Raw genomic sequence first — 25,198 nt, 5'->3', positions numbered from 1 at the left:
TTGGCGAGGGCCGGATAAAGCCGGCGGCCGCGGGGCACAGCGGCGGACCCGAGACACTGGAGCGCTTGGCGCGCGGAGCCAGAGCCGGAGCTGCAACAGCAGCGGGAGCAGGGGGACCTCAGGGGCCGCAGGAGCCGGGCTGGAGTGAGCGCAGCTCGCGGGGCCCTCCAGACAGGTGGGTGAGAGCCACCTGGAGTCCCGCGAGCAACTTCCAGAGCGCACTCGGCGGTGCGGCCGCGCGGCTGCCGGGACCCGGCGCGGGCCTGCATGGACGCCACGGAGAAGCAGCACCTGTTGGACGCCAGGCCCGCAGTCCGGTAAGGCGAGAGCCTGGGGAGAGGCGGGAATTTGGGCGGCAGCCGACGCGCCTCCGCGTTTGCCATCCTAGCAGTGGTTGGTTTTGGTGGCGGCTTGAGCTGGTACCACGCAGGAGCGGGGGAGTGAGGTAAGGGAAAGAAGATAATGAGCTGTGGCCCAAGGACCGTCTCTCCCTCGGTCCCCGCACAGATCTTGACCCCTGCCTGCGGGGGGCCTGGGGTCGGGGGAGTGGCGGTTCCCGCCTGGAGTCCTGCCCTGCCCAGTACTTTGCCCCAGGCAGCCCCGCCCTAGGGAGGCCCTGTGTCCCAAGTGCGCTGAAGGGGGCCTGCTCTTCTCCTCGAGCCGGCGCTCTGTTCCTTCCCCGCGCTCCACTGGACACTCGGAGAGTCCTTAGCTATTTTTCCCAGTGGACACAAGGCCTCACAGAGAAATGGGACTAGAGTCGGCCCTCCTTACCCCATCTTAGAGCTGAGCGTTCCCTCTCTTTCTCTCTGGTCAGGTCATACATGGGATCTCTGTGGCAGGACGGGGCTGGCTGGATCCCTCTGCCCCGACCTGGCCTGGACTTGCAGGCCATTGAGTTGGCTGCCCAGAGCAACCATTACTGCCATGCTCAGAAGGGTCCCGACAGTCACTGTGACCCCAAGAAGGGGCAGGCCCGGCGCCAGCTCTATGTAGCCTCTGCCATCTGCCTGTTTTTCATGATTGGAGAAGTCGTTGGTAAGCACTTTTGGGCTAATTAAATGAAGTTAGCGCATGGATAGACTATTCCCAGCAATACTGACACTAAAAGCCCCACTTACCGAACACACATTGCGCTAAGCCTTTATATACACATTATCTGATTCAGGTTTAACAACAACCTGTGTTATCACATAGGTGACGTTATTCTCCTTGTTTTACAGATGACGAAACTGAGGCATGTTCAGGTTAAGTAACTTGCCAAAGATCACGCACAACTAGTAGCTAAGGGAAAGCCTGAATTCCTAGAAGGAAAGAGCATTTACTGAGTATCTACCATGCTTTCCAGTCCCTATTTGAACTTGATGTGCACATTCACCCTCTAAGTAGATATTGGTGGCCCATTTCATAGAGAGTGGAAGTTGAGGCTCAGAGAGAGTAGGTCACTCGTCACGGTTGTACAGCTCATGGGTGGAGAGATCTTGAGGCCAGAATGTCTTCTTCCAGAGCCTGTGGTCTCCCTGCTGCACGCAGTCTTGGGAGCCAGCTCTCTGGGGAGCTGATAAAGACCCTGTACCCTTCAGGTGGGTACCTGGCACACAGCTTGGCTGTCATGACCGACGCAGCGCACCTGCTCACTGACTTTGCCAGCATGCTCATCAGCCTCTTCTCCCTCTGGATGTCCTCCCGGCCAGCCACCAAGACCATGAACTTCGGCTGGCAGAGAGCTGGTGAGGGTCGCGGCTCGGCTGGAGATGGGGTTGAGAAAGAGGGTGGATTAGAACAAGGGTTCTTAGGTGGCTGTAATGGGTGGATCCCCCATTCCTCCCCTGAGTGAGGTCAGGAGGGTGATCTGGATGGGGCAAGAGGATGTCAACCATGGCCTCTGTCCTCTGGGAAATCCTAGTCTAATGGGGAAGCCCTGGTCCCAGTCATCCAGGAGCTCTCGGTCTGCGGGGAAGCAACGTTCACCTTCCTAAGAAGTGCAGTAGCCAAGCTTCAAGAACAAATGACAATGGCATTAACACTGCACATAACTCTGTGGATCAGCTCTGGGGGAAGGGGAAGGCTGGCAAAGGCTGCTGGAAGGTATAGGCTTTAACCTCTCTTCCGTTCACCCCGGGCTGCATCATCACCTTCCTCTTTGTGGGAGATGGCCCAGCCTCTCTTCCCCAGAAGCCTCAGTTTACTAGCTGAACAAAAGGCATACATTTTAATAAGTCAGCTTCTTTACATGTACAACAAAAAAGGTGGACCCAGATAATGACTTATTAGTTCCTTCTAGCTCTGACATTCCCAGATATATGAGGGGTGGGGTAAGGGGCAGCCATGCTGGCCATAGCTTCAGCAGAGCCCAGTGGGACCCAGGCCCTGACTTTGTGTGGGGGGTGGGTGGGGAGGATCCTGAAGGAAGGGGGAAGCCTCCTTAGCCTCAGGCCCATGCCAAGGTGGGTGTTGGGGTTGGGTTCTTCCTCAGAGATCTTGGGAGCCCTGGTCTCTGTACTGTCCATCTGGGTCGTGACTGGGGTACTGGTGTACCTGGCTGTGGAGCGGCTGATCTCTGGGGACTATGAGATCGAAGGGGGGACCATGCTGATCACATCGGGCTGTGCTGTGGCTGTGAACGTCATGTGAGTGGGGCCCCGGTTCCCCTCGTCTCCCCGCCTCCTCCCGCCTCTCACACCCACACCTATGTCTGCTTTGCAGAAGGACACCATGCCACTTTCCAGCATCGGCCACAGGGACAGAACTTCCCTAATGGTCTGAGCTCTAGCACCTGGAACACCTGGGTCCTACCTTAGGCCTAGGCCAGGAACACTGAGAGCTGTAAATCTGAGTCTTCATCCACTCTACCCACTCCCTAATACATGTCAGGGACTAACCTTGGTGGCTTCATACCTCAAGTGGGGCGGGAAGAGGCCAGTTGTTGCAGGAGTAGCTGTCCCTAGGGGCAGAACCCACGTCTGAAATTGGTCTCAGAGACAATGGGTGTCTCTTTCGGGCTGTTTCTCTCCTTTGTTCAGAAGCCTCAGTTTCCCCATCCGTGACATGATGGAGTGAACTTACAGTGACCTCCATAATGCCCTCCTGCTCTGAGATTTGGCATCGTGGCATTGTTGTGCCCAGACTCAGCCTGGTATTGGCACTGAGCCCTATCTCCCATGGCTCTCTGAACCAAGGCCACGTGGGTTGGACTTCTCACATGGCCAAAGAGATCACAAGGTTTGGGGGCTTGAGATTTTTGCCCTATGAATTGGCTAGTCCTAATAGGTGACTTCCATCTGCGACCTCAGTGAGCCCTTGGCATTGTCTCCACTTCACAGAATGGGGTTGACGCTTCACCAGTCTGGCCATGGACATAGCCATGGCACCACCAACCAGCAGGAGGAGAACCCCAGCGTCCGAGCTGCCTTCATCCATGTGATCGGGGACTTTCTGCAGAGCATGGGCGTCCTAGTGGCAGCCTATATTTTATACTTCAAGGTCAGAGCTGGGACACAGAGTGGTGGGGGTGTCAGGGGAGTGTAGACCACCTGAATATCCTCTCTTCAGGGGGTCCTTTTCAGGACTCCCTCCCAGTTCTGGGGAAAAGGGTGGGGAAAGGAAAGGAACATTTATCCAATACTTACCAAGTGTCAGCACTTCTGATCCTCACACCAACCTGCAGGGAGAGGTGGTAGTGTTTTCTGTAGCTCAGAAAGGTTCAGTGACTTGCACAGTGTCACACAGCTGGTAAGGTATAGAGGCAGATTCAAACCTACGACTGTGTGTTGTCAAACCCTGGGCAATGCCCATCACATAGAGGCGGGGAGCTGTAGTGGAAAGAGGCAGGCATTTGCTCTGAAGCTTGGCTCTCCTCCTTGCTAGCCATGTCATGTTGGGTGAGGTGCTTGCTCTAATGGAGCCTCAGTTTCCCCATCTGTCAAATGGGGATGGATGGCAGATCAGATGGTATCTAAGATGCCTTTTTGCTCTGTCCATGTCTCAGCTTCTTGAGAAGGAGGGGTGGGAAGGGACTGCCTTATCCTGAACTGTGGTCTGTCCTGTCTGCTCTTGCAGATGTGAAATAAAGAGCAGAAAATTGGGAGGCAGGGCCAGGGTGAGGCTCATGCCCACCCAGCAGAGAGAGCCCCTCTCCCCAACAGTGCTGGGTGGGAGGGGAGAAGGGAAGCTGAGGTGTTAGATGGTGAACCGAGGTCTGTCTTCCTCTCTTCCTGCAGCCGGAATACAAGTATGTAGACCCCATCTGCACCTTCTTCTTCTCCATCCTGGTCCTGGGGACAACCTTGACCATCCTGAGAGATGTGATCCTGGTTTTGATGGAAGGTAACCTGGGCTTTGTGGCTCCCTTTTTGCTCTTGGCTTTCAAGCTCTAGATCCGCTCAGATAAGGTATGTGTGTGTCTGCGGCATCCCAGCACATGGCAGGGAGCCGGGATCTGGAGCCCCGGCATTGGCTGGAAAACCTCCTGGGGCCCCCAGGCTGATCTTCACGTAGAGCCTGGGCTTTTAGGTGTGGCAGTTCCTGGAACTGTACCCCAGCCCCGGTCTTCCCTTCTCCCTACCCCCAGGGGTGCCTCCTCTGCCTAGTCAGGTGGCTTCTGGGGGACATCTGTAGCATCTGGAGCTCTCCAGCTCTCCCCTATACATTTCCCAGGCTCTGGCTGCCTTCTGTCAGGGAGAGGAAGTGAGGATTATGCTTCCCATTGCACAGAGGGGCAGACTGAGGCTCAGAGAAGGACGGTCAGCCTTGGACAAAGTTACTTAATCCACTGCAGCTCAGGCCTTTCCCACATCTCAGGGACCAAACAATGCCATACCCTGGGGGGACATGGCTGTATTTTGTGGGGCTGGAGAACGGTCATTGGTGGAGAATGATCTGGTCTGCCCTGAATTACCTTTTTTTTTTGAAACAGGATCTTGCTCTGTCATCCAAGCTAGAGTGCAGCGGCGTCACCATGGCTCACTGCAGCCTCGACCTCCCGGCTCAAGTAATCCTCCTGCCTCAGCCTCCCAAGTAGCTGGGACCACAGGCACATGCCACCATGTCTGGCTAACTTTTAAATGTTTTGTAGAGATGGGGGTCTCACCATGTTTCCCTGGCTGGTCTCAAACTTTTGGGCTCAAGCAGTCGTCTCACTTTGGTCTCCCAAAGTGCTGGGGTTACAGATGTGAGCCACCACACCTGGCCCTGCACCTTGGCTTTCCTATGCTCTAGGCCTGGGGTCTTGGGCCAGGGTCATAGGCCTCCGCGTGGTCAGGGTCAGTCTGGAGTGGAGTAGGATGCTGGCCTGGGCTTAGCAGTATTTGGCTGCAGGTCAGAGCTTTTTCTCCAAGAATATGCTAACCCAGATAAAAGCGATAATGATGAAGATGTTGATTGTGCCCTGGGTGGGTCCAAGGATTCTCAGGATCTGTTCTTTCCTTCTTTCCATTCAAAAATATATTCATTGGCCAGGCGCGATGGCTCACACCTGTAATCCCAGCACTTTGGGAGGCCGAGGCAGGCAGATTACCTGAGGTCAGGAGTTCGAGACAAGCCTGGTTAACACAGTGAAACCCTGTTTCTACTAAAAATACAAAAATTAGCCGGGCATGGCAGCATGCGCCTGTAGTCCCAGCTACTCAGGAAGCTGAGGCAGGAGAATTGCTTGAACCTGGGAGAAGGAGGTTGCAGTGAGGCAAGATCGAGATACAGCACTCCAGCCTGAGTGACACAGCAAGACTCTGTCTAAAAACAAACCAAAAAATATATTTATTGAGCACCTACTATCGAGAGGCGCTGTTTTAGGCACCAAGGATGCTGTGGTAAACAAAAGAGACTGTCCTGCCCTCATAGAGTGTCCATTTTAGAGGGAGAGACTGACAATAAGTAAATTCATAAATAATTTCAGTGGTAAGAGTGGAGAGGAAATATAACAGTGATAGGGCGGAGAGCTTGGGAGGTGAAAGCAGCCTCAGACCTGCAGGCCAAGGAGGTCTTCTTTGAGGGGATGACGCCTGAGGACCAGGAGCTAGCCCTGCACCAATGGGCAGGCGTGGGAGGGGCAGTTTCCTTTAGCCCCTGTGCTTGCCATCCTCAGGGACCCCCAAGGGCGTGGACTTCACAGCTGTGCGGGATCTGCTGCTGTCGGTGGAGGGGGTGGAAGCCCTGCACAGCCTGCATATCTGGGCACTGACCGTGGCCCAGCCTGTTCTGTCTGTCCACATTGCCATTGGTGAGTGCTCGGGACACTCAGGGTGGGGTGGGAGACAGGCAGCCAAAGGCCTGGTGCCATCTCCACAGGGTCCAGGTGACCCAGATGCTCACAGTGCCCATGCATCAAGCTCAGCCTCATGCTGAGTACGTGATATGCATTATTCCATCTGATCATCACAATCTCATTTATCCATGAAGACACTGAGGCTGGCGTTGGGTGGTAAAGTTACTGGCCCAGGCTTTTACAGCCAGTATATGGCAGTAGGTGGCAGATTCCTGGCCTTAAGGCCAATGCTTTACCAGCTCTTTCAGGCATGAGCCAGGTCTGGTCTGGGAGGCTACCTGGCAGAGGAGTAGAATGTGGGGGCTTCTCCATGTTCATGGTCCCCCATCCTGTTCTGCTGGGGATGGGGTATGAGATTCAGGCTCCTGATGGTTCCAAAGGGCCAGAGTAAATGGTTTCCCCTGCTGTGTCCTCTCGGTCCCCAGCTCAGAATACAGACGCCCAGGCTGTGCTGAAGACAGCCAGCAGCCGCCTCCAAGGGAAGTTCCACTTCCACACCGTGACCATCCAGATCGAGGACTACTCGGAGGACATGAAGGACTGTCAGGCATGCCAGGGCCCCTCGGACTGACTGCCCAGCCAGGCACCAACTGGGGCATGGACAGGAACTGCAGGTGGCTGGACTGAGCGTTCTCCAGGCCCAGCCAGGACTTTGCCTGCCCCAGCTGTGTTATAAACCGGGTCCCCCTCCTGACCTCTGCTCCATGTTCAGTGCAGAGCCTTGTCCCACTCCAGGAATGGAGCTCTTCCCGGCCTCCCCATCTGACTACAGCCAGCGCCAGGGTGGGGACGCAGCAGGTATAAAGCTAGTGTGACCCTGCTCTTCCAGCTCCTGGGCCAGCTCTGGAAGGGCTGTATTTGGGCCTAATCCTAAGCAAATGTGGTTCTACCACTCGCAGGGGCAAAGGCGGTGAGCCATGGGATGTCCAAAGGGAGGCTGGCCCCAGCGCACCCGTACTGCCTGCCTCATCCCCCATTCTCAGCCTGGCTGGCCTCTGCCTTTATGAATCTGAGCCCCTCCCTCTGCCTATAGCAATAGGCACAGGGATGAGGACCCTCACACTCTCATTTGAGCCTCCCTGAGGCAGGGAGCCAGGAGGCACCTGAGGCCTGTCTGTGCCTCAGTCACTTCAGCTGTGAGCCAAATGTTCCCTTTCCTGGAGGGGAGAGGCCTCTTACTAGGTAAGGGACAGGTTTCCTCTTTCTTATTCCCTCAGCTGTGCCAACACAAAACACAACCTTGGCACAGGTGGTGGGTGGAGGGTAGAGTGATTTCAGTTTGGGTTCTGCGCTAACAGCCTCCAAGCCCCTTGGCACTTCTGTTGCCCTGAGAGTGTCCCAGGGGATTCAGAGTCTCCAGCAAGATATGGCTGGGCCAGCTCTGCTGCCTACCTGGCCTGACCCAGTCGGAGCCTGGCATGGTGGAGGGAGAGGGAGAGAAGCGGGGCTGCACTGGCCCAGAGGCCAGCTAGGAGGGAGACCGTGGCTTCCTGGGGCTTGTGTGTAAAGATTCCTGACTTAGGGGTGGCTTGTGTTTACAAGATGCAAGAGGGGAGATCTGTCCCCGACTCATGGAGACAACATGCCCAGTTATCAGAGTCCTGTGTCACCAGGTCTGTCTCTGCCATTGTAAGCAAGTGCCTTGGGCGAGTTGGCCTCTGCCCCAGTCTCATCTGTAGACCGACAGGGTTGATGCCTCCCTCACGGGGTTGAGACCAAGAGCCAGTTGGCCAAGTACCTGTGGTTGTTGAAGACTGGTTACTTTTATCATCCTTGAGACAGGAAACTCTGCGGCCCGAGGCTGCCTCACTGAGGAGCTAGGTGGGCTTCCCGGCCTCCTCTGGGGCAGCGCTGAGTTTGTCTTGACTGTTCTGGCCCAAGGTGGGAGGAGGTGGGTTTGGTCACTTGCCTCCCACTTTAAATCTCTATCTTTCTATCTGTGAAACGACCTCTTTGTGCCTTCCCAGCACTGTCATCCTGATTGCCTGTGTTCTAGGTAGGTGGGTCCTTCAGCCCCTCCAGGTCTGTGAAGTCTGTGGAAAGCACCGGCCTGGAGCAGGGTGGGGGGTTGCTGGCGGGTGCTCCATTCCACTACAATCTCAGGGGACTCAACCCCCCCTACCCCACTCCTACCCCCCTACCCAAGCCATGGCAGGCCCCAGGAACTTGATCATGGGCTTTGCTGTGTACCAAGTCCTTACACCCCTCTCAAGAGACAGTCATTGGCTGGGCACGGTGGCTCACGCCTGCAATCCCAGCACCTTGGGAGGCCAAGGCAGGTGGATGACTTGAGGCCAGGAGTTCGAGACCAACCTGGCCAACATGGTGATACCTCATTTCTACTAAAAATACAAAAACTAGCCAGGCGTGGTGGCTTGTGCCTGTAATCCCAGCTACTCAGGAGGCTGAGGCAGGAGAATCGCTTGAACCAGGGAGGCAGAGGCAGAGGTTGCAGTGAGCCGAGATCACACCACTGTACTCCAGCCTGGGCGACAGAGCGAGACTCCAGCTTAAAAAAAAAAAAAAAAAAAAAAAAAAAAAAAAAAAAGACGATCATTGCTGTGCCACATTCTTATGGATGAAAAAACAGGCTCAGAGGTGGAGTCGTTTTCCGGAAGTCACACAGCCAGTGCAGGCAGGTCTGGGATTTCTGCCTCATTCCCATAGACCTTTTTCTACAGCAGGGTCTGGGGACCTGGTCTGGGCTGCCTGTTGGTACAATACGAACCGCTGGGACCAGCAGTGCCTGGCCCATGGGCAAGGCCATGCCAAGGCAGTTCAGTGTCCTGGGTGTCACAGCTGTGACTGGAAAGGTGCCTCTTTCCCCTGGCTGGGCCTGGCACCCAGCGCCCTCCCCACCCTGGGAAGGCTGCCTGGGCCACAGCTGTATGCTTTCCCACTCACCCTCAGTTCTTGACTGCAGGCCAGACTGCCTCTCCCCCACCTCTTTAATTTCCACTCGCCCTGTACCTCCAGCATCTCACGGCACCACGCCTCCCGAGGGTAACCCACTCTGCCACTCAGCTGTGACTGGCTCTAGGGAGGACCTGAGTCATCCAGGGGCCCGCTGAGGTCAAGTTGGGGGGTGGAAGGCCTTGAAGAGGCCTAAGGGGACAGCATGTTCCTGCCAGTGAGACAGTCACGGGAGTTTCCAGAGCTGCGAGGCCATCAAAGCAGGAAAACACCTGACACCCTGGACCTGGGCTGGACCCACCACCCTCACCGTCTGGAGTCGCACGCGCTCCCAGGCGAGCCCTGGGCCCTGAGCCCCTCCCTCGAGCAGCTGCTGTAAGGGTATTTATAGCCTGGAGCGTGAGGGGGCAAGGACACGCACTTTATTTCGGAAGTGATAATTCCAGTTCCAGTTGGGTGAACCCCGGAGGACCTAGTGTCCCCTCCCTCACTCCATCCTCACCTATACCTCTGGGGACAGTACCCGCTCGCGCCCAGTCCACCTAGAAACAGTCCCTTCTTACTGAGTTCCAAGTGTGCAGGCCAAAGAGATGGGGCTGTTCTTCAGATTCCTCTTCCCAGCTTTCAGCCCCCGAGAGGCCCACAGCGCTCACCCTCCACATCCCGGCCGCCCTATGGCCATGGGAGTGACGAGTGCGGTGCAGCGCTGACCTCTAGTGGTCGGCGTCGGTAGTGCAAGGCAGGCGGCCAAGGCTGCGCCGCCGGCGCGCGCCGTACAGGGGCCGGCCACTTGTTCCCGTCCTGCTTTCCTCGCCCACTCCTCGTTTACCCGCACCCCTCTGCGCCTTGGCTGAGGCTCAAGGATTGAACCTGACAACCTAGGCGTCTTTGGGTAGCTACCTTCCCGGGACTAGGAACCCTAGGAATGGGGTGGGGAGGCCGTTCCGTTTCTCCGCTCACCCTATCCCGCTGCCGCCCGCATAGGGCCAGGCACGCAGTTAATGTCTGCCATCCATCTATTCGTCAAATATTTGCGGCACATCTGCCTAGCCAGAGAGAAAAGGACATGAAAAGACCAGACCCCCGGGGCTCGCAAGCCAGTCCTGGGGCCTGACCATGCGGGAACCGCGGCAAACACTGGGCTGCGAAAGCGCTAAGGAGACCGAACCCATCGGGGGCGGGGAGGAGAGCCAGGCAATGTCCCTGGAGGAGGCAATGCTCTGAAAGACAAGCAGAAGTTAGCTGGGTGGAGAAGCGGAGAGCGGCACTCCGGGCGCGGGGCTGAGCCTGCACTGAGGCTCCGCGGCCGAGGGCGGGCGGGCGGGAGAAAGTAAGGCCACGCCCCCCGGTTGTGACTGGCCAACCGGGATCCGACGTGTGGGCCCGCTGGCTGCCATGATAGGTTCTGTGTCCCAAGGGCGGAGCCCGCAGGCAGGTGTCGCTTCCCCTGGGAACTGGGCTAGGACCTCCGTGGGGTCTCCGCGGGTCGCCCCCTAGGGCTTCTCCAGGCTGCGGTACTTCTTGCGCTGCACGGACACCGGGTCCTTAAACAGCACCGGGTCCAGACGCAGACGAGAGGACAGCAAGGGCATGTGGCCGAACGCTGCCGCTATCTGGTTGACGCAGTCGGGGGCTGGGGCCTGCGGCTTTGGCCTGGGCCCCGGGCCCCCAGAGGCCTAAGAGGGAAAGAAGCAATGGGTTAACAGGCTTCTCTACCCTTCCGAACTCCCCACGCCCGTGCAGCAAGAAAGACTGGAATTAGACAGTGAGAGGAAATCCTCCCCGCAACCCCTGCCCAATCCCCGCCATTTCCGACCAGTCCGCCTCAGCCCTCACCAGTGGAGCAGCCTCCTGGCGCTGCTTGCCATAGGGCACCTTGATAGGGGGCAGCTTGGTGACTGCCGCTACTAGGAAATTCATCAGGACGTCCACACAGGTGGGTGCCTCATCTGCCAGGGTCCTCAGAGCCTTGGGCAGGGAGTGGGTGAAGAGAGTGTGGTAATACCTGGGCAAAGGGAAAAGACAGGGAGAGGCTGCAGCCAAATTCATCCCCAGGCCCCATTCTCCTCCCTCCTGACCTCACCTCTCCCTTTGACCCCCATCCCCAAGCCTCTGAGCCTGGCTGCCTCAGAAAGCTCCCATCCCTGGCATGAACAGCTCTCCACTGTGCTGTGTGCCCCGTGGCTCATCTGCAGTCAGTGGTGTGTTCCCTGCCCTCTCCCTCACAGCTCCTTGGGGCACCCATCCTTGGGCTCTAAGCGCTGAACCCAGAGCCAGAATTAGATGGGTTCGGATCAGCTGGTTTCAAAGCCATCAAACATGGAAGCCCAAAGAACAGTTGTGGATGAACCAGGCTGGTACTGCTTCGGGTAAGTCTCACTTCACACGGCCCTCAGACAGGCCAGCCTCACCTCGCAGACATTAGGTTATTCACTAGTCTACTGAGAATTCCCTGCAGAACTCCTGAGTAATCTACAAGAGGTTCCAGGTTATGCATTTTTGATTTAAACATGTTTAAGGAACACCTCTAAAGAGGTCTTACAGAATTCAGTCCCTGCCCCAAGACCGGAGCACTTTGGGCAGCTTCTGGAAGGCCTGGGATGTTACCCAACTCATCACATCCACATTTATAAAGCATCAGTACTATTCTCTTTTTTTTTTTTTTTTTTTTTTTGAGACGGAGTCTCGTGCTGTCGCCCAGGCTGGAGTGCAGTGGCCGGATCTCAGCTCACTGCAAGCTCCGCCTCCCGGGTTTGCGCCATTCTCCCACCTCAGCCTCCCCAGTAGCTGGGACTACAGGCGCCCTCCACCACGCCTGGCTATTTTTTTGTATTTTTTAGTAGAGACGGGGTTTCACTGTGTTAGCCAGGATAGTCTCGATCTCCTGACCTTGTGATCTGCCCGTCTCGGCCTCCCAAAGTGCTGGGATTACAGGCTTGAGCCACCGCGCCCGGCCAGTACTATTCTCTTGTCACCCCACCACCAGCAAACCCACACACTGCCCTTACTCACTGCATGGCTCTACTTAAAATAACAATAGCTACCATTTGTGGAACCTCTGTGCCAGGGACTTCATTTAATGTTCACACCAGCTCTGGGAGGTGAATCCATCCCATTTTACAGATGAGAAAACAAACTCGAGAGAAGTGAGGAGATTTGCCAGGATCCCACAGCTGGGAAGTGGCAGATCTGGGCCTTGAACGTGGATCCCTGGGGTCTAGGCTACCCTGCTCCGTTCGGGGTGGGGGTCTCTGGTCTTCTGATCCTCTGATCCCTGGGCAGGGTGGGGGTCTGTACCTATGGTAGAAGGCGGCTGTGGTGAGAACCATGGAGAATTCGTTGGTCCTCTCAGCAGTGTAGCCCCAGCCACCATGGGCCTCATCCCAGAAATGGCTTGACGTCAGGAAGCCCACCATCCGCTCTGGGAAGCTCTGCCACACCACAAAGGCAAAGTCCACCTGGAGAGGGACTCAAGTGAGCTGTGAGGAGGGACCTCCTAAATGCCTAGAACATCCAGAGAGATGGAGGCAGGGCCAGCCTGGCTGAGGGGCCAGGGCAGGACTCAGGGGAGAGGAGGTGGGAGCCATGGCTTAGAATTGGCTGGAAGTGTGGCATGAAAGCTTCTAAGGGCCACAAAAACAACTTCTCAAAAGAGTCCGTGGAAAGCCTCAACGAGTCTCCTAAAGAGGAGGCTGCCTGGCTTGCTGGGGTGGTTTCAAATGCAAGAGGTTGGACCTCATGACCTGGGGTCCCCCCAACCCTGGGAACCTGAGGGGCTGCCGGGGCCCTCTGGCTGGGTCCACCCACACTGGGCTTCTCTTGGGCCCAGCCCTCACCTCACTTGTGGAAAGACTGCTGCGGGCATCAAGGCTGAGGATGGCATCTGTTCTGATGGTGCTGTATGGGAAGAAGCGATCACTAACCTGCAGGGAGAAGGGGGAGGAGGACTCAGTCACTGGAACCTTCCCCCTACCCCCATCCAATAAGTAGGAGCCAATCAGGCACAGTGTAGACGCCTGGGCCATGCATAAAGCCTCCCTTCAGGCACAGTGTAGACGCCTGGGCCTCGAATATGGCAAGCCAGTGCAGAGCTCGTTTTGGAACCTGGGCAACTCATTTGACCTCTCTGGGTTTCAGTTTCCCCTTTGGTAAAATGGGGCAGTTGGTCTCTAGGGGCCCTTCCAATTTTGACATCTGGGGATTCCTCCATTGTCATACTGTCGCATCAACTGTGGTAGGAGTGTCAAACATCCCTCATTTGAAAGAAACAGATCTAGAGAGATGAAGGGACTTGCCCACAACCATGTGGCAGGCAGGTGGTTCACACCAACCACGGTTCCCAGAAGCCTCCCCTTCCTGGCCCAGTGTGCTGCCCTTGGTCCATATTTCCTTAAGATCCCAGGTTTCTCCTCTGTTCCTCATCTCAGATATCAGCACACTCCTCTGTCTTCCTGCATCACATAAGCCCCAGTGCTGGAAGCACAATTCACAGGGACCAGGGAGGGAAGAGAATCATTACTATTAGCCCTGCAGCTGAAACCTACTGTGTCATTCTTCAACTTCAACTGTGGCTCAGGCCCAAGTCTTCATAAAACACCCATGGGTGCCCTCCCCCAGCCTCCAGCATAGGCCCACCCCTTTCATGGCCCTCCTCAGCCCTTACCTTCCTGTGCCCATCAATGACTGTCAAGGGCATGGCTGTCTCCGGCCAACTGGATGGGAGTGGCCTCTCATTACTCCAGAGAACCAAGATCTAGAGGATAGGGGGTTGTTCCTGAAGTCTGGGGTCTAGGGCAGAAGGCGGGTTGCAGGGGGCAGGAGTGATCTTTCTCAAGGTGGAAGAAGTTTGAGAAGTCAATTTTATAAGCTGCACATGGGAGAAGGGTTTAGTTGGATCCAAGTTCCATTCATCACTGCTCTCTCCTTGCTTCTGGGCTTGTAGAAGGCAGGAATTCTGGTGACATGAGGGTAGTGACCTATGGCTTTAGAACTCAAGAGAGTTGTCTGTGGTAGTCCCTAGCCTGGGCCCTGACTCCATGCTCCATCCCCATCTTTTCTCGAAGCCTTCATTCTCTTCCTCAGGCTCTTTTATGACTCCCAGCCCAGCTCAATGGCCTGTTTCGAGCCGTCTCGTGTGCACCCTGGCTGAGCTAACTGCTTCACTTCCTCTGCAGGGACTCGTATGAGTCTATCTGTCTTCTCTAGAAGTAAGATTTGACAGTCTGTGTGCCAGAAAATGCTAACCCAGTCTGAATCTCTGGGCAGAATCCTTCCCTGCTTTTTCTCTGCTCAGCATGAAGCCCAGGACCGGACCTAGTGCTCAGAAAATGACTGCTGAGTAAAGGAATGAATGTTTCCTTCTCCAGCCTCCCCAAGAGACACCTGCTTTTCACATGGCTTCATCGATTTCCATGGGGAAAAGGCAACAGAATCTTGGGACTTACAGAAGAAGGCAGCAAGAACACTTGGAAATCGTCCCCATTCCTCCCCTCAAAATGAGTGGTCATCCTTGGGGTCTGGAAGTCTTCAGGGCCCTGCCCTGTCCTTGCCCCCACCCTGGATCCCAGGACTCCAGCTGGGAAGGGGGCAGACCTGGGCACAGTGCTGAGAGCCTGCCACCGCCTGGATGAGCTTCAGAGGGGGCTGACCTGGGGGCCCCACCCAGATCAGGGCGCTGAATCTGCCCTCAGGGCGGGAGCCTGGGGGAATGAGACACAGGCTATTAGGGTGGGAGGGAACAGAACCCCATGAAGAGCGACCTGAGTAGAGAATCCCGGGGGCCAGGAGAAATGTCAGGGCTTGGGAAGGGTCTTGGTGGGGCTCTCCAGATGAGGCTGGGGCAGCCCTAGGTAGAGCTGAGGGGACTTCAGGTTGTCCCATCCCAGGGCATACCCTGTTGCAGGTGGTAGAAGGGGAAGTCCTGGGGGCTTGTGGAAAAAGTAGACAGGGCCAGGAGCGCCCCCGGGGGGCTGTTCCACAGCAGTGAGGGGTGAGCTGATGTTCCAAAGATCCGGTCCTGAATAACCTGAAATGAGAGAGGAGCTGAGCAGAGCGAGTGGCCTGTGTGTCCATGGCCACACCTCCCCTTCCAGGCTCTGGGGAGGGTGGCAACTGCATCACCAGTCCTCTGGGGTCAGAAGCTGAGGTCTAGAGTACGGGGCACTCCATGATGTTGCTCCAGAGGTGGGAGATGGTGGCAGGGTCACTGCTTCCCCTCCCTTCCTCACTCATGACAGATGTCACTAACGGGTCATGACACTTTTCAGGACTCAGAATCCCTCCAAACATAGCACCCCAGGCAGCCGTCAGTGGTCAATTGGCATTGGCACGTGTTTTGAAATCTATTTGCTACAGCGGTCTTCTCTACAGATGGGGAAACTGAGGCCAAGATTGGAGAAGAAACTTGCCCCAAATCTCACAGCCAAGTCTCAGATTCATCCCAGGACCATCTTCAAGGAGTGGGGGTGTCCCCAAACACTGGGACAGAGAAGTATGGAGAGGTGACAGGGATGGAGCAGGAGTCAAGGGCCAGGACCCCCATCAGGTGAGCCCCCTCACCTCCAGAGTGGTATGGATAACCTTCTCCACCGAGGAGAAGTAGGCATCCCATAGAAACTGGGTCTGCTGACGCAGGGCGAGGACCCGTGCAGGGGACATCTCCTGGAGGGCAGCCAGGACCTGGGGCAGAGAGAGAGAAAAGTGCCAGATAATAGAGCAATTTTGAGCCCAGGAAGTTGAGGCTGCAGTGAGCCATATTTATGCCACTGCACTCCAGCCCGAGCAACAGAGCAAGACCCTATCTCAAAAAAAAAAAAAAAAAAAAAAAAAAAGCAGCAGCGTTCAGGGGTCACACAGAGTTGGGCCTGAATGCCATTTGGTAACCATGTGACTGTGGTCGAGCTGTTTAACCTCTCTGAATATTTGCTCATTAATTGCTTAGTACATTGTAGAGGCTCAATAAATAAATGGTAATTACTATTAACCCCCTCTACCATTCTCAGGGGATTCAAGGCAGGTCACACATGTATTTTTCAGAGCTGGACAGAATTCGTTTCATCAGATGGAAAAGTCTCCATGCGTTTTGCTTTCCCACTCCAGTCCCCATGGTGGCGCTCTGAGTCTGAATTGTTTTGTAGCCTTCCCCTAAATTGGTATTTAAGCAGTCACAGGCCATTGGAGCTGGGCCCATGGGGATTGTCTGGTCTAGCTCATCCTGTTGTGGAGATGGGAAAACTGAGGCTGCAAGAGGATCAGGACTTGCTCTCAGAGCCCTTAGGAATCTCTAGCTCCATCGGATCCTCTGGGAGCCCCAGAGGGGAGACTTGGTGCTGGGAGAAATTCATCAGTATCCATACAAGGCAGATAGGAATGAGGACTGAGGTCAGCCTCGATTCAGGATTCTGGGTCCCTCCCCTGTCCTGGGTCCAGTTCCCACCCTGTGGGCAGGGCTCTGAGCTACCTGAAGCGGGAGCCTCTCATCAGCTACGATGGCTGCCTTGGTCCAGTCGATGACCTCGGAGAAGGGCAGCTCCCAGCGGGGGCTGAGAAGCACTGGGATGCAGCCGGCCTGGGGGGCGGGGAGGTCACTGGGGAGCCCAGCCCCACCCTGCACATACTCACCCCCCACCCAGTTCCAAGTCAGTAACTGCTGCTATTGGGGGGAAGGGGCAAAGAGGACAGGAACATGGGGTGTCTCAGGGAAGAGAGGTTATGGTTGTTCTGCAGAGTGTGCAGTGAATGGGGACACAGGCACACCTGAGTCCAGGAGTAAAGGAGCAGGCAGCTCACTGCCCCGTCTCATTGGCCTGGACCCAGCCAGCTCGTGAGTGCTGGGGGACAGAGGACAGGTGATGCTCAAATTGGGGTTGTACCTGCAGGGCTTGGAGGAAGCGCGAGGCAGCTTCTGGACGGTGGCCAGAGATGAGGCAGAAGGTGGCATTGGGCAGAGTCTCCCCGCCCTGGGTCCTAAAGAGGCACACAGGAAGGTCCCGGTACACATGAGCTTAGACAGTGCCCTTCGCCCCACCGGGCTCCCTCAGTGGGAGCACCCCACACCCCTGCACCCCATACCCACACTCCCAAATGTGCAAACCCACTCATGCATATGCACAGTCGCACACTGACACACTAACACAAACACAAGCCTCACACCAGCCACGCGTCTGTGGTTGGAATAGGAGGCAGGAGCCCTGCATTCTAGCTCTGCCTCTTCCCTCAGTGGCTTTAGAAACCTCCCTTGCCTTTCTCTGACCTCAGTTTCCTCATCTGTAAAATGGGAGGCAGAGGGCGCTGATGTTTCCAAGGCCCTGCCTGACTTAGACATGCACGTCTGCCCTCCCCGACTCGGTCACAGGCAGACTTTCAGCACCCCTTGCCTGCATGGCCTCTGAGCCCAGCCCTCCCCAACGCTGAAAGCCAGGCCCAAGAAAGGCTCCTCTGTCATGAGGTGGGCTGGGCCCCCAGCCTGGAACCACACAGGAAGCTGCTGCCCAGAGGCCCCCTGGCCCAGAGGACAGGCTTCCTCTGTTCCTCCCACCTACCCCCCCACCGCCACAGCCCAGGGCCACACTCAGGCTGTGTGTGCCTGTGGGGGAGGGCAGGAGTCCCAGCCTCCTCAGAGCCACCCCCAGCAATTGTCCACCCAGGGGACCATCGCCTGTGACCCAGTCAGGGGAGGGATAAAAGGAGGGACCAAGACACAGGCCTGCTCAGTGTGGGACTCATGACTATGGCTCTCAGGGTCCTAGGACCCTCCTCAGTTACAGCCTGCTTGACTCTGAGCCTGAACCTCCAAGAAGCAGACCTGGGAGTACTTAGGCAGCCTCGGGGCCATGCCCCATTGAACAGATGGGGAAACTGAGGCCCAGAGAGACCCAAGGACCGGCTCAGGGTCACAGATAGGGTTGGGGTGGAGCTGGGACTAGAGCAGAGATGTGCCAGCTCCTGACTCCAAGTTACCTGAACCACCCCAGAGCTGCTGCTTTAGGGGTCTCCCAGGGGACCCCAGCCTTCTTTCTCCTCCCTCCATGCTTAAGTGTCCACTAGGCCCTCCCTGGAAGAAGCCACAAGTAACCACCAGGACACCCTTCACCTCATTAAAAGCCACAGCAGAAGCCAACCAGGTACAGCCCCCTTCACCCCCAAGTCAACCTCTAAGGAACTGAAAACCTCTAGGTTAAGGCTGAATAAACTGCACCACTGAGCCTTAACCTCCCTTGATCCTCTGTGCCTTTAAGATCTCTTCTCCCTCACACTGGAGGGCCCCTCCCTGCCTTGTCAGCCTGAGGAAGTCCTCCTACTCATCTTTTTCTTCTCAGACAAGCTCTTGTTCTGTCACCCAGCCTGGAGTACAGTGGTACCATGACAGCTCACTGCAGCTTCGACTTCCCGGGATCCAGCAATTCTCCTGCCTCAGCCTCTTGAGTAGCTGGGACTACAGGCATGTGCTACAGTGTGTGTTTTTCTTTCTTTTTTTTTTGTAGAGATGGGGTCTCTCTGTGTTGCCCAGGCTGTCTCATACTCCTGGCCTCAAGTGATCCTCCTGCCTTAGTCTCCCAAAGTGTTGAGATTACAGATATAAGCCACCACACCTGGCCTTTTCCTATACTGTCTTAATGTCTAAGCTGAAACATCACCTTCTCTGGGAAACCCTCCTTGATGTCTCCAGAGATGGTTCTCTCTGCTCCCGCCTCCTGGTGGACTGCAGTAGTAATGATCCAAGCTAACCTATATTGAGTATGTACTTTGCTCCAGGCACTGTTTTAAGTGCTTTACATGTATTAACTCAGTTCATTCTCACAGCACCTCTATGAGATAGGAGGGGAGGTATGCACTGTTATTATCTCATTTTACAGATGAGAAAACTGAAACCCAAAGAGGTCACACAGCTCTTGAGTAGAGGAGCCAGGTAGGCAGCCGGTGCAGCCTCTCTCTGCTTAACAATGTCAAACAATCGACTTGCCTGTCTCTCCTACAAGGCTGAGCTCCTTGAGGATGGGGCTGTACCTCCCTCATCTCAGCATGCCCAGGGCCTAGCAGAGTGCCTGGTGGAGAACGGCAGCTCAGTGGGTGCTGCCGAATGCTCAGTGTGACACTAGGGAATAGATCTGGGACCAAGAGACCAGGCATCTGGGGGGTCAATTTCAGCAGAAATTCTAGTGATGGAGCTGGCTGAGAGTGCAGCCAGTGGGTGGTCTTTGGAGGTGGTGAGTTCCCCATCAGTAAAGGTAAATGAGTAGAGTCTGGATGAGCACCTTTGGCGGGGAACAGGGAGTGTGTTACAGAGGAAACTTGTGCATCTATGTGGTGACCACTGAAGAAGTCTTAGGCTTCTGTGACCACGTAAGGTACCCGTCATAGACTCAGGGCCTCAGTACCCAAGGGTGGTCAGTGTGGCTGTGCCCATGGCCTCAGTGCTCTACTAGGGCCTGGCCATAGGCAAGGCCACATTGTGACTTCCATGTGCCCTAGGCACGTTGGCCTTCACAGTCCCTCCTGCCATAAAAAAAATATAGTTGATAACTGTGTTGGTATAAAAACAAGCAATATTGTATATTAAAACATTTTCTGCTGGGCACCGTGGCTCACGCCTGTAATCTCAGCACTTTGGGAGGCTGAGGCAGGCGGATCATTTGAAGTCAGGAGTTTGAGACCAGCCTGACCAACATGGTGAAACCCTATCTCTACTAAAAATACAAAAATTAGCTGGGCGTAGTGGCATGTGCCTGTAATCCCAGCTACTCCGGAGGCCGAGGCAGGAGAATTGCTTGAACCCAGGAAGTGGAGGTTGCAGTGAGCCAAGATTGTGCCATTGCACTCCAGCCTGGGTGACAGAGCAAGACTTCATCTCAAAAAAAAAAAAGTTTTTTTCTTCTACCTGAAAGTTCTTTTTTTTTTTTTTTTTTTTTTTTTTGAGACAGGGTCTCTCTCAGTCTGCTGCCCAGGCTGGAGTGCAGTGGCATGATCTCACTGCAGCCTTGACCCCCTGGGCTCAAGCGCTCCTCTCACCTCAGCCTCCCAAGTAGTGGGACTACAGGCTTGCACTACCACACTCAGCTAATGTTTATAATTTTCGTAGAGACAGGGTCTCACTATGTTGCCTAAGCTCAGGCGATCCACCCGCCTCAGCCTCCCAAAGTGCTGGGATCACAGGCGTGAGCCACTGTACCCAGCCCTGATTTTCAAAAAATGAAAATGTTTTCATGAGCCTATAAAAGTATCATGGGCCCTAGGTACTGACTGCGCCCCTTGCTCCCAATGGATACAGCCTGGGGGACTTTAAAGCATGCATCAAATTTATGTTAAAAAATGGGGGAGAATATACATATTGCTTGTACACATGCAGAGTTTCTCAGAAAAGACACATAAGAAACTGGAAGCGGTGTTTGGCTCCAGGCAGGAAAACTGGGTGGCCGGGAGACAGGGATAGAAGGGAGGCTTTTCACTCTATGCCCTTTTGTGCCTTTGGAATTTTGTACCATGTGAATGAATTACCTATTCATAAAAATGAATAAATAACAATTTGAATGGGTGGAGATTTATTCCAAAGCAACAAGAGACCGTTCAACCAAGGTGGAAAAACATGGGCTTTGGAGCCAGAAGTACAGGGCTGAATCCCAACTCCACTGTTTCCAAGCGCCTGATTAGAAAAGTGAGGGGCCCATGGAGAACAGGGAACCTTGTCACCCTGGGCTACTCCACTCTCTGGGCCTCAGTTTTCCGTTCCCTGAAATGGAGATAATAATACCTCCCTTGAAGGGTGCATGACAGGATCAGCAGTGACTTAGGTAAAGTGCCTGGCACAGCACCTGGCCCAAGCCAGGCACTCCTCAAATGTAGCCTCCTCCCCTCCCGAGCTCGCCCGGCTGAGTGAATGTGGGGCGGTGGCAGGAACTGTGAATGGCCTCTTTCTCTGGCGGGCACTTGTTTATTCAAGCTATCTCTCTCACTCTGTCCCTACACTGTCTGGCCCAGGCAGCTGCCTGGCACTTCGGAGAAAGTGAGGCTCAAGCCACTCCAGAGATGACAAGTCCTATCACCTTCAGGGAGGCTGAGGCCAAAGACCACACTTGAAGGTCAGAGGACAAGGCTGCCAAGCTTCGCTCCTGGGAAATAAAACTTATCAAAAATGCTACTCAGAGGGTGACCCACGCTAATTAGAAAACTGTGGGTGGCTCTGGCCAATTTCAGATCCATTAGTAAACAGTTAATGAGCGCCTACCTGCTGCACGCAGTTCTCTAACTTCCAGTTTCTCAAAGAAGTTCAGACTGAAATCACTTTCAGGTTCATCAACAATGAACTGTGCTTAGCGGTAACTAAAGTCAGCTGAAAAAAGAACTGCCTGCAAGCAAGAGTACCTGAGTGCCTCATCAGAAAAGTGAGGGAGGGGCCGGGCGCGGTGGCTCAAGCCTGTAATCCCAGCACTTTGGGAGGCCGAGACGGGCGGATCACGAGGTCAGGAGATCGAGGCCATCCTGGCTAACACGGTGAAACCCCGTCTCTACCAAAAAATACAAAAAACTAGCCGGGCGAGGTGGCGGCGCCTGTAGTCCCAGCTACTCGGGAGGCTGAGGCAGGAGAATGGCGTGAACCCGGGAGGCGGAGCTTGCAGTGAGCCGGATCTCGGCCACTGCACTCCAGCTCGGGCGGCAGAGCGAGACTCCGTCTCAAAAAAAAAAAAAAAAAAAAAAAAAAAAAAAAAAAAAAAAAAAGAAAAGTGAGGGAGGGCATGGCAAAGGGAGAGCCTTGTTGCCCAAAATGAGCTTCTGCCTGAGCTCTGAGCTGCAGGGGCTTGAGTGAGATCCCTGACTTTTCAGGCTCCCACCCTGGAGACCATTAGGGATGCGTCCCGGCAGAAGGACCCTGGGGCTGACTGGGACAAGTCCATTCTGACTCCTGGCTGTGAGGGCTGCCTGTACCTTCAGGAGGTGGAAGGATCCCATTCCCACAAGAGCCCTTTGGCTGAGAGAAGTCCTGGGAGCCCCAAGCAGAGGCAAGAATTCCTGGGAGGCAGTGGAGCTCAAAATAGCTGATGTTGTTCCAGCAGAGAACAGAGAGAGAGACCTGAGGGGGGAGCAAAGGGAGGATACCAGAGTGACAGTTCCCTACTCAGGTCTGACCCAGGAGGGGCGGGATTCAGAAGGAATCCTCTGCCACCGGGGCCCTGGACAGCCTCGGAAGGACTCTCATTCTTGCCTGTCCAGCTAGCCTTTGGAGGCTGCTGGCCTGCTGGGGACACAGAGGGGTTAGAGTACTTAGGGGCTAACCATCACCTGAGGCGCATCACCCCAACTAGCCCAGGTGGAAAAGAGTTTCCGCACAAGCTCACCACGATCCACAGGCCCCCAGCCCCTTATATGTCAAGGGCCTCTCACTGGCAGGAAATTCTTCTTTAGACCTGACCTACGTCATATTTGCTATAACCAAAGGCTGTTTCCTTGAGAGGTTAATCCCCAAAATTAGACACAGGAGCAGCTTCCAGCTGTGACTGTGAGGCCCCTCTGAAGCATTTGATGAGGTTGATCATAAACTTCTGCTTAAAACTCAGAATTCTCATACTGAAGGCTTTGGAGATAGGCAATTCTGGATCAAAATACTGGCTCTTTCCGGCTGGGTGGCCTCAGAAAAATTGCTTAACCTGTCTGAGCTTTCATGTCTGGTACACAAACACTTAAATGCTAACAACCAGCGTATTTTATTATAATCATTATTTATAAAAGTGCTTAGCACAGAGTAAAGCACTATACAAGTGTATGTGGGGAAAAAAATATTAGGGCAGGAGGTTTGGAATGAGTCGTGTTTTATGTTTTGAAAGACCCCCAGGGGAAAATTCCAAAACCTACCTTAGACACCCCTTGTGTCAAGTCCCCATCTTAATGGAAGTGCTCTCTGCCATCTAACTTGGCTCCCACCTGCTGCAGCTGAGGCCTAAGTCTGCCAGGACTACCTGGTTCTCCCATCTCAGTTCTGTCTTCTACCCTGGTCTCTGGGCTTGTGCCTATTCCAGCCCCCTCCCATCCAGCCCCCAAGGCAAAAGGTTCACTTACTGCCCAGGTCCAGGGTCTTGCTCACAGCGTGCATCCCAGGGGCAGGCAGAGGAGCCGGTGTCTGCTGTGCGCCACCCACCCCTCTCCTCTTCCAGGGCTAGCAGGGCTATCCCGGGCTGGGGGCTGTGTTGCTGCAGCTGGCCAGGAGCCCCACCTCGCAACGGGTGGGCTTCAGGGAGAAAAGGGAGGGCCACATCAAAGCCAGGCCGGAAGGAGTCCACTGTGGGGCTGGCCTCAGCAACCATAGCCTGTCCCAGCTGGAAGGTCTTGGGGCAGGGAGCTGGGTGGAGACGGAGGACCAGATGGTTCCTGCCCCTGTTCCATTGCAGAGGCATTGAGCTGCACTCTCCAGTCTGGGCATCCAGGCTGAGGAGGAGAAGGAGGCAGGCCCCAGCAGGGCTGAATGTGTGGAAGCGAGAGCCCTCAATGGAAGCCAGGATCCTGTGATGAGTCTCAGAGATCGGTCCAGAAGCTGGGTACACGAATACCTTAAGGCCATCGCCCCTGCACTTCGAGGTGTCAAAGCAGGCTCCCCAGTTGCAGCTGCCACCATGAGGGGCTTGAGGTGAAGCGGCATCTTCTGGGAGCTCTCCAGCCTGGGAGAAGCTCTGCAGGAGCTCTGCGTCCAGCCAGCGCGGCCAGCCTTGGGGAGCCCCAGGCCGAGGTCTGGGAGGCAATGCCAGGCGGAGAAGGGAGAAGCCTCCCAGCAGGACAAGCAGGAGCCAGGAGGCTGACAGTGCCAGCCAGAGGGACTTTCTTCTCCTCCACGACTGCATGTGGCCACCCACAGTCAGGGCTGGGGAAGCTGGGAGGCCTCTGCCAGCAAGCAGGAAGAGCAGGGCCTGGGGCGGGCGACTAGAGCTGGGACCCACCTGCTAGTCCTGCCCTCTCATTGTACAGATGGGAAGACTGAGGCCCATTGAGACCAGGCTGCCTGTCTAAGGTCAAACAGTGAGTCACCAGCCAGGCAGGAGGAGGCCAGGTGGGACCCAGCTTGCTGGCCTGGCCCCCCTGCCCTCAGGACACTGCCTTCTTGGTTTAGACAACCAAGCCAGCCTTTGCCCTCCCAGCAGGGGCCCCTGCCCCTGGGCACTGCTCTGGCTGACACAACCCCTGTCCAGAATGCAGGGCCGTGTCCCCCTGACCTCCTGGCTGCACCCCTTGACCTTGCCCTCAACTGAGAGGAAGGCTGTCTGCCAGGCCATGGGGACCAGTCAGAGCTCCCACAAGGGGCGGCTTGGCCAGGGACGGGCTGGAGGGAGCTGGGCTGGTCTTCCCGCTCCTCCCCTTGCCTGAGCAGCCCTGGCTGCCCCTGTGCCCGCTGGCAGACACTCCTGGACTGTGGCCCCTGTGGCTGGAGCTAAAATTAGACCCTGCATCCCATGTGGATCATCGGAGTCAGCTGAGGTCACAGCCTGGGTGCAGCCGGTGTCCCCCGCCTTGGATGGCCAGGCGGGTTCAGGGTCCTGGTCCCCATCAACTCTGCCGCTGCACCAGCTCAGGAAGTGCAGCCCCTCTTCCCCGCAGCCCAGCAGCTGCCCTGCACCATCTGGCTTGGAGCTATCACAGTGCAGGGGCCAGGGCCGCTGTGCCAAGCCCCCCAAACCCTACGGTGTCTTCTCCCGTCCCTCTCCAGTCGGCATCTGGCCCGTCTAGATCTCTTTCCTTAGCAGCAGCCTGGCTCCTCCCCTGCCAGCCCTGATTCGCTCCTGGCTGGGAGGCAGGGTCTCCATTTAACCCCTTTCAAACCAGTTTCCTCAACTGCTTATCAAACCATCAAGTACCACAACTCACAGCTGGCCATGAGCTAGCACAGCCTCTGTCTCTCAGTCCTCCAGCCACCCTCCAAGGCAGAGATTTACCTGTCATTTCTTACAGATAAGGAAAGCTCAGAGAGGGGGCGGACTCTTCCTAAGGTGACTCAGCTAAGAAGTGGCAGGGTGGGGATTTGAATCCTGAGCTCCTGATCGTCGGCCA

At 55.6% G+C, this 25,198-nt stretch overlaps 4 protein-coding genes across 34 annotated transcripts in view; 2 read left to right on the top strand and 2 right to left on the bottom strand.

Annotated features, from left to right (window-relative positions):
* The window catches only part of ZNF593 (zinc finger protein 593), a 391,757-nt gene that overhangs the window by 128,955 nt on the left and 237,604 nt on the right, over window positions 1-25,198 (bottom strand). Inside the window, exon 1 of one of the 11 annotated variants that reach the window (XM_050793473.1) lies at window positions 17,672-17,675. The exons of 7 other annotated variants lie outside the window; for them this stretch is intronic. The gene's annotated coding sequence lies outside the window, so the exon portion shown is untranslated. Of the gene's footprint in view, window positions 1-1,815; window positions 1,820-12,925; window positions 12,930-16,157; window positions 16,162-17,671; window positions 17,676-25,198 lie in introns of those variants that run through there. 3 more of the 11 variants (XM_050793517.1, XM_050793522.1, XM_050793493.1) reach the window with 3 other exon arrangements.
* The window catches only part of STMN1 (stathmin 1), a 168,416-nt gene that overhangs the window by 15,804 nt on the left and 127,414 nt on the right, over window positions 1-25,198 (top strand). The window contains exon 1 of one of the 20 annotated variants that reach the window (XM_050792966.1): window positions 32-35. The exons of 6 other annotated variants lie outside the window; for them this stretch is intronic. The gene's annotated coding sequence lies outside the window, so the exon portion shown is untranslated. Of the gene's footprint in view, window positions 1-31; window positions 36-540; window positions 545-2,319; window positions 2,324-2,456; window positions 2,461-2,523; window positions 2,528-3,552; window positions 3,557-9,343; window positions 9,348-13,939; window positions 13,944-14,826; window positions 14,831-15,161; window positions 15,166-16,746; window positions 16,751-17,763; window positions 17,768-19,307; window positions 19,312-23,776; window positions 23,781-25,198 lie in introns of those variants that run through there. 13 more of the 20 variants (XM_050792927.1, XM_050792879.1, XM_050792958.1 and 10 more) reach the window with 13 other exon arrangements.
* SLC30A2 (solute carrier family 30 member 2) lies at window positions 26-7,999 on the top strand. Its single transcript, XM_050791987.1, has 8 exons — window positions 26-317; window positions 818-1,038; window positions 1,584-1,730; window positions 2,477-2,630; window positions 3,324-3,483; window positions 4,221-4,326; window positions 6,083-6,217; window positions 6,688-7,999. Exons 1-8 carry the CDS (start codon window positions 268-270, stop codon window positions 6,831-6,833), a joined length of 1,119 nt encoding a protein of 372 aa, XP_050647944.1. The 5' UTR covers window positions 26-267; the 3' UTR covers window positions 6,834-7,999.
* Window positions 9,576-24,894, bottom strand: EXTL1 (exostosin like glycosyltransferase 1). 2 transcript variants are annotated; one of them, XM_050791141.1, is made up of 11 exons: window positions 23,222-24,894; window positions 17,047-17,140; window positions 16,635-16,742; window positions 15,734-15,853; window positions 15,068-15,200; window positions 14,768-14,874; window positions 13,839-13,928; window positions 13,012-13,098; window positions 12,473-12,633; window positions 11,012-11,180; window positions 9,576-10,851 (listed from the first exon to the last, which is right to left on the bottom strand). In XM_050791141.1, the coding sequence occupies exons 1-11, from the start codon at window positions 23,995-23,997 to the stop codon at window positions 10,669-10,671; spliced, it is 2,028 nt and encodes a 675-aa protein (XP_050647098.1). In that variant the 5' UTR covers window positions 23,998-24,894; the 3' UTR covers window positions 9,576-10,668. The 2 variants fall into 2 exon arrangements, with proteins under 2 accessions (XP_050647098.1, XP_050647105.1); XM_050791148.1 differs by lacking the exon at window positions 16,635-16,742.

The sequence above is a fragment of the Macaca thibetana genome, chromosome 1, assembly GCF_024542745.1.
Source record: "Macaca thibetana thibetana isolate TM-01 chromosome 1, ASM2454274v1, whole genome shotgun sequence".
In the NCBI taxonomy this organism is placed as follows: Eukaryota; Metazoa; Chordata; class Mammalia; order Primates; family Cercopithecidae; genus Macaca; species Macaca thibetana.
The sequence above is the reverse complement of the archived record's forward strand: the minus strand, read 5'-3'. Positions and strand labels throughout refer to the sequence as shown.

What these genes read in the sequence shown, in the direction of transcription:
- EXTL1 (XM_050791141.1), bottom strand. Translation starts at nt 23,997, where the DNA reads ATGCAGTCGTGGAGGAGAAGAAAGTCCCTCTGGCTGGCACTGTCAGCC. An exon ending in CTTCTACCACCTGCAACAGG is followed by an intron (nt 14,875 to 15,067) that starts GTATGCCCTGGG and finishes TCATTCCCCCAG; the next exon opens with GCTCCCGCCCTGAGGGCAGA. An exon ending in TCATTGATGGGCACAGGAAG is followed by an intron (nt 13,099 to 13,838) that starts GTAAGGGCTGAG and finishes TTCTCCCTGCAG; the next exon opens with GTTAGTGATCGCTTCTTCCC.
- SLC30A2 (XM_050791987.1), top strand. Translation starts at nt 268, where the DNA reads ATGGACGCCACGGAGAAGCAGCACCTGTTGGACGCCAGGCCCGCAGTC. An exon ending in GACGCCAGGCCCGCAGTCCG is followed by an intron (nt 318 to 817) that starts GTAAGGCGAGAG and finishes CTCTCTGGTCAG; the next exon opens with GTCATACATGGGATCTCTGT. An exon ending in GTCTGTCCACATTGCCATTG is followed by an intron (nt 6,218 to 6,687) that starts GTGAGTGCTCGG and finishes CTCGGTCCCCAG; the next exon opens with CTCAGAATACAGACGCCCAG.